General features: G+C 33.7%; 1 protein-coding gene across 1 annotated transcript; it reads right to left on the reverse strand.

The window, feature by feature from the left end:
• Window positions 1-5,510: 5,510 nt before the first annotated feature.
• LOC138835490 (olfactory receptor 14A16-like) lies at window positions 5,511-6,458 on the reverse strand. The gene has a single exon (XM_070033990.1). It carries the CDS (start codon window positions 6,456-6,458, stop codon window positions 5,511-5,513), a length of 948 nt encoding a protein of 315 aa, XP_069890091.1.
• Window positions 6,459-10,788: the final 4,330 nt, after the last annotated feature.

The following is a 10,788-nucleotide window of genomic DNA, read 5'->3' on the forward strand; positions in this document are numbered from 1 at the left end:
AACTTTATTATTTATTTATTTATTTTTGGGTCAGTCATGGGGCTTGAACTCTGGGCTTGGGCACTGTCCTTGCACTCTTCAGCTCATGGTGAGCGCTCTACCGCCTGAGCCACAGTGCCACTTCCAGATTAACTTTAAAATTAACAAATACTTTAAAATTAACTAAAAAAACAGGTATGTAAAGCCATAAATGACCTGAAGAATATTTTCTTGTAAACACAATATGAAACCAAATAGAAAAGTATCTTACAGTACAGAATGAAGTCATGTTCTTCAAAATTTGCATAATAAACCCTAACATAATTATGTATTTGTCAATAAATTCTTTAAGAAAGTAATTAAGTACAAACAAGGTTGCAAGATACATTTGGTCAAATGTTACCACAATGTTAAGTAAACAACAGAATGAAAAACATCATATTTAATATTAAGATATATAAGCTATTTGAATATCCAAATACTTAAAGATGAATCTATGCAGAAGTGGATTAAGAACATGGTATGATTTCTATGTTCTTGATTCCCAAGTGTGTATGTAAAATTTGAATACAGTATCAGAGTGATTATCTCCTATAATACAAACTTTTAAACCTCAGTAAATGTTATATTAAGTAAATGTCATATTCAATATAACAATATACTTACAACCTTGTTCCAGAATGAGAAAATTCTATATATGTATGTGCATGTAAGTATGTGTGTGTGAATGTGTTTGATGAATTAAGGTACATTAGCTAATGAATGTTCCTAAAAACTAAGTCAAATACAAATTTCAGAAATCCCTATGTCTACTGCATACAGAATGATAAAAGATTGCTTAGCTGTAGAATAGGTGGGTAATACAATTCTATAGATAAAATATTTTTGGGCTGGGAAGGTGGTTCAGTGGTAGAGCACTTGCCTTGCATGCATGAGGCCCTGGGTTCAATTCTTCAGCACCACATAAGCAAAAATAAAAAAGCCTGAAGTGGTGCTGTGGCTCAAGTGGTAGAGCACTAGCCTTGAGCTGAAGAGTTGAGGGACAGCGCCCAGGCCCAGAGTTCAGGCCCCACAACCGGACCCCCAAAAAAGAAGATACAATATTTTAAGAGAAAAATCATCATTGTAATGAAATAAAAAAATCCCTCTCTATAAAATTCAGCATTCATCTTAAGTACTTAAACTTATTGAAATAGTAAGTATAAATTAATTTAAAAAATTCTAAAAAGAATGGAACAGATGTCATTACTGAGAGCTCATTGCAAATATACTTTTGTGGTTAACTATTTTATTGGAGGTTGAGCTGAAGATTTTCCTTAATCATAAGCCAACACTGTCATAAATCCTCATATGGGAGCTGGGAAGGTGGCTCAGTGGTAGAGCACTAGCCTTGCATGCATGAGGCCCTGGGTTTGATTCCTCATCACCACATAAGCAAAAAGAATGAAAGCCCAAAGTGGCACCATGGCTCAAGTGATAGAGCGCTAAACTTGAGCTGAAGAGCTGAGAGACAGCGCCCAAGCCAGAGTTCAAGCCCCACGACTGGACCCTTCCACCCCCCCCAAAAAATCCTCATATGTATGATTTGAAGCAACGAAACAAATTTAACATTGAATATAAACACATACCTTCACACAATAATAGTGCTAGAAAATGATATAGAACACTAATTCTCATTGAGCTAAAAACAAACTTTAACAGAATGAATAAACAATATTAGTAGGGCAATATGATTCTGCAAAATGTCTCCTAAAATTAATTTAAATGTATCAAAGTTCCCAATTTATTCACTAACTGAAAGAAATATAAATGCGATTTTAAACAATGGAAGCATTTAATCATTTTAATTATGTATACTATACAAAATTATGGAATACCACACAATAATTATAATCTCTAAGTATATCATGATAATGTCATGATATTTAACATGTCTATCTCCTAAATATTTATTTTTGGATATATGATAAAAATATGTATTTGTGGATTTAAATGTTCTTATATATGTAGTACCTATATATGCACCACATAAAGTGTGGTTAATTTCACTATGTATGTGCAGTATGTATATGTAGTATGTATTTGTGAAATCAAGGTAACTGAGATTTCCATTTATCATTATTTTGTCTTTGGAGGTTTCATATGTATACATATATGCATATATGGTATATGTGTGTATTAGAGGTTCATAAGCTATAGTCACATCCTTAGTCTATCAAATTTTCTACTATAAAACTATATTTTTATATCTAGGGTTCAAGCTCCTGTACTATGGACAGCTGGCCGACATGCTTTCCAACTCCAAGTCGTCGTAGAAATACATTTAGATGGACATTAAAATTTGGAATTGAGGGGCTGGGAAGGTGGCTCAGTGGTAAAGTGCCTGCCTTGCATGCATGAGGCCCTGAGTCCAATTCCTCAGCACCACATAAGCAGAAAAAGCTGGATATGGTGCAATGGCTCAAGCGGTAGAGCACTAGCCTTGAGCTGAAGAGATGAGGACAGTGCCCAGATCCAGAGTTCAGGCCACATGACCAACAAAAAAAGAAAAAAAAGAGAAAGAAAAAAAAGAAATGATAGAGAAAATATGTTCCCTTTCTTTTTTATTTTTTATTTTATTTTTTTCTTCACTCCTGGGGCTTTCAAGTCTGTCCTTGAGACCTTTGCTAACACTCTGCTACTTTGAGCCACTGCTTCATTTCTGGTTGTTGAGTGGTTAATTGAAGTCTCATGGGGACTTTTCTGCCAGGCTGACTTCAAACCACAATCTTCTGATCTCAGCCTCCTAAGTAGCTAGGATTTCAGATGTGAGCCACTGCCGCTTGGCTTTCTCTCTTTCTTTGGCTTATTTCACTAAACACAACAACTGTTCTCTAGTCCCACTTATTTTCTGTAGAATGTTTGGATGCCATTCTTTGAATGACACAATCAAACTCCATATTTTTATCCATTTTCTGGTTACTAAGTTGAGGAGAGCGCTACTGTAAAATGTGATAGCAGGCTTCACTTTGATGCATCAATATCATTTTCCTTGGATATACACCAAAAAGTGAAGAGGTGAAGACTACTTTACTGAGTAGTCTTCATCCTATTCTAAGGAGCACCTGGAATGATTTACTTAACTACTAATAAAAATAAATCTTATTACCCTCTACCCTTTTGTTATTTCAAAATGTAACTAAAACTTAGGTAAACAGTGAACAAGTGAAGGTTTATGCTACAAAGTTGAAAAAAGTTATCTTCTTAATGCAGAAAGCAATATGCCTCTCTCAATTTTGAGAGAATAAGTTAAGAAAGGTCTTAACTTATTTATGGAGAAAGGCTAAAAGTGTGGAATCATAGATTCTCCAGGAAATGTATTAGCATCATTGCCCCAAACTAAAGATTCTTTATTTTTTCAACTATTTATCGTGTGTTGTAATTTAAACCACACCATTTTTTATTTTCATTTTTTCTTCTTTAAAATTGTATTTTATTGTAAAGATGCTGTACAGAGGGCTTACAATTACATGAGTAATGAGTACATTTCTTGTCCAACATTGTTAGCCCCTCCTTTGCTTCTTTCTACTATCACTTCCTTTATGCTTTTTTCTATTCTTTCTTTTTTAAAATACTTTGGCCCCTATCATCCCTTCCTTTCCACCTCCTCAACTTCTCCTCCCACTCCCCCCACCCAAAGTTATAAAGTTCGTTTTCAACATAGTGCCTTGTACACCTCATTGTTACAATGGGTCAACCTTTATCCCTGTTTAAGCATTTTGTTATTTCCCTTCCCTTCCCCAAATTAGAAAACTGTATATACAAGATGCATGGCACCATAATCAAATACAGTGAAAAAAGGGGTTATATCAGGGGGAAGAACATACCAAAGAAACAAAAAAATCCCATAGTACATTATAAACAATAGCAAGAAAGAAATAAAAACACTTGTGTTCCTGTCTTGGGATTCACTTTGCTTAACATCATCTTATATGGTCATGTGTACATAGCTTTTTACCTTTTCTGCCTGTCATACACATGTACTAGTTATTGCAAATAAGGCAAACCATGGAACTTATGTTTACTTGGGTCTAGCTTACTTCATTTAATATAATTTTTTCCAAGTCTTTCCATTTCCTAACAAATGGGGTGATGTGAATTCTTTCTGATGGAGGCATAGAATTCTATTATATATATATATATATATATATATATATCACATTTTCGTGATCCATTCATATACTGAGGGGCATCTGGGTTGGTTCCATATCTTAGCTATGATAAATAATGCTGTGATAAATATAGTTGTGCTGGCAGCTTTAGTATAGCCCTGTTTGTGATTGTTTGGGTAAATGCCCCAAAGTGGAATATTTTGTACAATTTAGGGAAGCCCAAATAATAAAGACATCATGCTTGCATGCATTTATATATATGCATTTATGTATTTATACATGTATCATGTATGTACATATATATCATGTAGAATTGAAGCACATTTTCTATAAATGATCAAAAAAGATACCACAAAAATACCATTTATTGATCTTAAGTGATAGGAAACATAGTAAATTATAGGGCCCAGATAATTACTGACTTAAACCATATCAAGACTATTTTAAATAACCATGACTTAAGAATAATCCCAGCTAGCCGGGCGCTGGTGGCTCACGCCTGTAATCCTAGCTACTCAGGAGGCTGAGATCTGAGGATCGTGGTTCAAAGCCAGCCCGGGCAGGAGAGACCGTGAGACTCCTATCTCCAATAAACCACCAGAAAACCGGAAGTGGCGCTGTAGCTCAAGTGGTAGAGCGCTCGCCTTGAGCTGAAGAGCTGAGGGACAGCGCTCAGGCCCAGAGTTCAAGCCCCACGACCGACAAAAAAAAAAAAAAAAAAAAAAAAAAAAAAAAGAATAATCCCAGCTAAATACTAAAACAATAGGAATAATGATAATAAATAGGGAAACATGCACACTATTTATAGAATAAACAAAGCCAAATATTTCTTGAAAATGTCATTCTTATAATTATTGAAAGCAAATCAGCCTTTAAAATGAAGTTGTGAACAGCAATGATGGGACTAAAGATAAGGAAGCAATATAAGGTAGAAAATATAGAAGAGAATATTATAAAAATTATGTTAGATGGCAATTACTTGGTACAGCTATAAAAATATGTTGATGCATTATAATATTAATATTAAATGGTATTGTCTCTTCTCCCCCAAAATTACATGACTTACCAAAATTGGAAAGAAAGACTAAATTCAAGTTGTACTACAACTATTGAACAAATTGTGTGTTTTTAGTCAACTTGACTATAAAATTAAAAATACTATTCTAAATTTAAAGTGATATAGATTTAAAAAGTATAGGATTTTTATTAGAGTGGAAACTTTCAAGACCCTGCTTATATTTACTTTCACACAAATAAAATGTTTCATTTTGTTTAACAGCAAAAAAATGGTGTAGCAGGCATCTGATAATTTTAATAATTCCTATAACCCTAGTTTCGACATACTATCTTAAGTAGCAATGTCATTTATTTGCTATACATTTACACGCCTGTGGCCATTTTTCCACCAAGAATATTGCCCAGAGCCACCTTCATGTCTCGGTTTCTCAGACTGTAAATGACAGGATTCAGGCTGGGAGGTAACAAAGAATAGAAGACAGAAATGAAGAGGTTCAGTGATGATGAGGATGGAGATGTTGAGCCTAAATATGAAATAAACCCTGAAGAAAGAAACAAGGTTACCACCGTGAGATGGGGCATGCAGGTGGAAAAGGTTTTGAGTCTGCCTTGGGCTGAAGGAATTCTTAGAATGATGGCAAAAATATGGATATAGGAAACAATCATTAAAACAAAGCATATGAAAGCAAAGCAACAGCTAACAATGATGAATATGTATTCTAGAATTTGCTCCCCAGGACAAGAAAGCCTAAGTAATGAAGGAATATCACAGAAAAACTGATGCACTATATTGGAACCACAGAAGTGGGCAGAGAAAGTACCTGCAGTATGAAGGGATCCATATACACACCCACTGAGCCATGCAGCCGTCAGCATCTGCATACAGGTGCCTCTGTTCATGATGACCTCATAATGCAGGGGATGACAAATGGCAGCATAGCGGTCATAGGACATCACTAGGAGAAGGGCAAACTCAGTACCCGCCAAAAATATAACAAGGAAGACTTGTAAGACACATCCCCCAAAGGAAACTGAATGCGTATTGGATAGAGAGTTCATAATAAATTTAGGGACAGTGACTGAGATATAGCAGATGTCAATCAAGGATAAGTTCTTCAAGAAAAAGTACATGGGGGACTGGAGACGCTGGTCTATGGAGGTGAGGGCAATGATGAGAAGGTTCCCCACCAATGCAACCAAGTAAATGAGGAAGAAGAGGGTGACACACAGTCTCTGCAGTACTTGGTCATCTGGGAATCCCATGAGCAAGAATTCAGTTATGGTGGTCATATTGGTTAAAGGCTCCATCATTTTGATTCTTGTCTGTGGGAATACAGGGAAAATTATCATTGTTTCATTTAGAGTTTGAATTTATTCCTTGGTAATATTGATTAATCCTAAGGATATTTCAAGGAAATTTCTATGAAATAAGTTAGTATATCACATCTTGCAAATTATATTTTTGAAAGCAATAATTTCATGAAATAAGCTTAATATATAACTTTTCCATTAATGAATATTTTCTATGACTTTGCTAGAATAAGCTAAAAATAGTAAAAGCTTTTTGAATCTGATAAATAATTTCTTATTAATGATACAGGCAATCTGCTTTAATTCCTGATAAATGTTTCACAGCTGAAGAGAGAATAAATGATTTCAAGATTTTCCTTTCCCTATTATTCCCCACATTATTATACTATAGATATGCAGTAAAAGTTAAGTGATTGTTTATAAAATTTATCTGAAACAATCATAGAACTTAGTGATAATAAGCTACCTTTTTCATCTCGTTAAGGTTAATACTGAGTCACTAGTATGCTTACCAAGGTTTCAAGTGAAGAAGATATTTTTGAAAGAATAAATAGAATCTGAGAAGAGTCATTGTATTTCTTAACACTGTCTATACCAATTGTTCAGAAAAACTAGTTTTCAAAATAGTCTTCTAAAATAAAAATTAGGGCTCATGTCTTATACAGTACCAAATAAATAAAGGTTTGTAATATATTTTATGCTAATGGAGTAAAGTGAAATGTAAGCATAGAAAAAAGCAAACTGCTTAAGTAATGAGCAAAGATAAGGTGACATGAAGAGTTTTATATTAGATCATATAAGTTAAGGGAATAAAGTTACCTAGTGAATTATCACTATGCCTAATTTCAGGATTCCATTCTTTGAAATACTGTGAATTGAATGACAAGAATGAGGCTGGTAAAGGAAATTTCCTCACATAGGAAGAACACTTGGCTGAGCAGAATTGTTGATCTAACAATGTGTACATTCTTATTTGAATATCACTGTTGTCTGGTTATTAGAACACCCATTAATCTATTGCTGTATCATAAAAACGAATGCATAATATTCTTCTTCTTGAATTTACTAAGTTCTAATTTTCCCTTTACTGACAAGTGCAGTTTTAGCAATTACTTATGTAGGTATTATAGATATCTGAACTAAAACAATTACCTAATTAGTATGGGATCAAATTAAGTATATTGCATAATGGAACAAGAGTTCTGATGAGTATAGTTATCAGACACAGACTTAGAAGTACAAATAATTAGATCCAACTTTAGGTAGTTTTTATATCCAATGAATTTTTTGTTTGGAGAGCTATTTCTGTAATGATATTACCAGTGTTAATAGCAATTGTGAAACTTAACATTGTTATGTAAAGAATAACTGAAATTCATGATCTCAAATTTTGACAAAATTATCACCATTTTTCCTTTATTTTAATATTCTGTCAAATTTATCACAAGGAAAATATAATTCATCCTATCCAACAATATGTCCACAGTATGAGAAGAGAAAACCTCCAATATTTTTAGTGTAAGTTTAACAGGGATAAACTATTAAAAGTTTTACTGCAGTTAATTTTTATATTAGTATGTACAATTTCAATATGCAAATAAAAAGTATATACCAACATGAATGATCCTTTGCCAAGCTTTTTCCATTTATTTTAAGATATTCTACAAACCTGAAATAAAAATATATAACGTTTTTGTCTTAGGATTTAATGTTCACATAAATTTCAGAATATGGATAAGAATAATGAAAACATTCATTATTCATATTGCACACAAATTGTGAATAACAATATTATGCACATACTTTTACCTATACATAAATATTCTTTTCAAAAACACCTTCGAAAGTAACCCGTTGATCAAGCAAATTTGTTTAGTTGTCTGTATTTTTTTATACAAAGTTGCCAACAAAGAAAGTATTACAGTGGTTCCCCTAATGACTCTGTGTCCTCCCAGTTGGATGCTCATTGGCACCAGAGGCACTGTGCCAGAAGATTTTCTGTTGAAAATGAAATATGATTTAGCATTAATTCACCTATTTTCTCTGACCCTCCAAGAATATATCATGCAAAGAGACCAACTGGGTTTGTGTGAACAGAGCAAGGCAAGCAGAGCTGAGCAGTCCCGTGTACCCTGACTATCCATTTCTCCATCCCAGCATCCCTCCTCACACTATCACAGATGTGCTACATTTTTCTCTAGTTGTGACTTTAGCTTGCCACATGTAATTGAGCTATAAGCACCTTCTACTTTCCTCTGTGGCAAAGACTTTGTGCCCAATTTAGAAAGAGAATGGTGCTTAGAAAAAGAGTGCAGGTAACTTTTCATCTGTGCTTAAAGGAATAAGCAAGAGATTATCAAGTGAACCAGAACATTAGACCTCTGTAACAGGAACATAATGCCATTATTGAGAAAGAGCATGTTTTCTGTAGAGCATAGAATCTTGAGATGCATCAGAATTCTGGGAAAAAGGAAACATCATTGTGATTTCAGTAGTTTACATTTTTAGTTTTTTTTGAGTATTTGATATAAGTAGTTGAACATTGAAGCAGTTTAGGAATACAGTGCATCTTGAGCACTGTCACCCTTTTCAATATTCTCACCCACCCCTCCCAACCAAGGCCTTGTCTTACTTAATTTTAGTTTATATATTCATTTGCCTTTTAACAAAGTTTATGTGTACAATGCATCTTGATCTGTATCATCATAACTTCAACGTCTTCACCCCCTTCAGCAGACCTCTTCTCTTAAATTTCTGAATTCTATGGTAGAATATACAATGAATTCTTGCCTGCATTCTTCCCTCTTCTCCACTTTATTCTTCTACCTCTCTTCTACCCTCTTGCAAGTACCTTCTACCACACCCTATCCTCTTGCAAGTACCTATATTATGGCAAATTTCATGGCCTTTAAAGAGCAAATAATATCTAAGATGAAAGCTATAGCTTATAAATTTTACCTCTCCAAATATTTTTTATTTTCATTGCCCTCAATGAATATTTCACATCCTTGTTTCTGAGCATCTAGATGGATGAGTGTGGTGTAGAAAAGAGAGACAAGCATTTGTTATTTTTGGAGTTACTTTTGACTGGTCGAAGGATCATGCAACTATGGAAGTAATAACACATATAGGTCAAGTACTTTGGAGTTTTAATGATGTGACAGAATAGTGGTTTTCAGGAATGAAAGCCATTTTTCCATGAGATGCATCGGGGTCTTTTCGTGTGTCACACAGAAGACTGAGCAAGACACAAAGGAATAATTACAAATGAAGATGAATTTATTGAAATGAAAGTAGGATACATTACATCAAAGCATCAGACCTTATGAGTATGATGACTTAAGGGTCCTGATGTAGCCTTTGATAAGGTCTACATTGAGGCCAGAATTAGGTATACATGGATAAGTGAGACATGCTTGAATTAGGGATGACTCTTGACTTACAGAGACTCCTTGCTGAAGTTGGTGTTTGTGCTAAATGCCAATTCCCAGGTTTTTTAAAGATACATCATAAGTTGTTCATATGTATGAAGCAATAAGAAGGAGTTGTTGCTTGAAATGTCATTTTGAGGATGGTCCCTCAATAATTGCAAGTGGCACAAAATAGTTTTGGAACAACCCTCTTTGCTATAAAACAAATCAGTGATCATACATTGTCTGCAATAGGAGTGATCACTAGCAGAATGGAGCAATCATGAGCAAGGCCAGATACCAAGCAGTATTTCAAGCTGGTTCCTTCCCAATTGTTCCTGCTCCAAATGTTTCACACACAGAATAGAATTTAAATTAAGTTTAATAAAGTAATTTTTCTGAAACAGTAATGTATATTGTGCTCATAAACCACATTTAGGGAACATATGTAGATGTATAATATTTATATCTAGGAATAATTAGAAAAGAGAACAATGTGAGTACATAAATGTACATTTTGTCTAGATGTAGTTGCAGTGATTGTTGTATATAATAATTTCTAACCAGTTAACAAAGGACCATAAAGTTTTGGAATTGATCTTTGAATATCCATGTTGTCAACAGTTAAATATTGGGTGAATCATAAGCATATTTATCAATACTTATTTGAAATAAGTATATTTAGCCATTCATATTCACTAAAGTATGTGAATAGGGTTAAATCCTTAAATTATATTTTAGTTTATCAAATAAAAATATTACTTTATTTAATTGTACCATTACACTTTATATGATGTGTAAGATTGTCATATTAGATGACATAAAATGCACAATTAAATAATTATTTTTATGCATATGGATTTAGTTTTTGGATGACAAATGAAAAGTGTAGTAGAAAATCATCATAAAGTTGATTGCAC

The sequence above is a fragment of the Dipodomys merriami genome, unplaced genomic scaffold (assembly GCF_024711535.1).
Source record: "Dipodomys merriami isolate MVZ:Mamm:240054 unplaced genomic scaffold, mDipMer1.0.p SCAF_24, whole genome shotgun sequence".
Lineage (NCBI taxonomy): Eukaryota > Metazoa > Chordata > Mammalia > Rodentia > Heteromyidae > Dipodomys > Dipodomys merriami.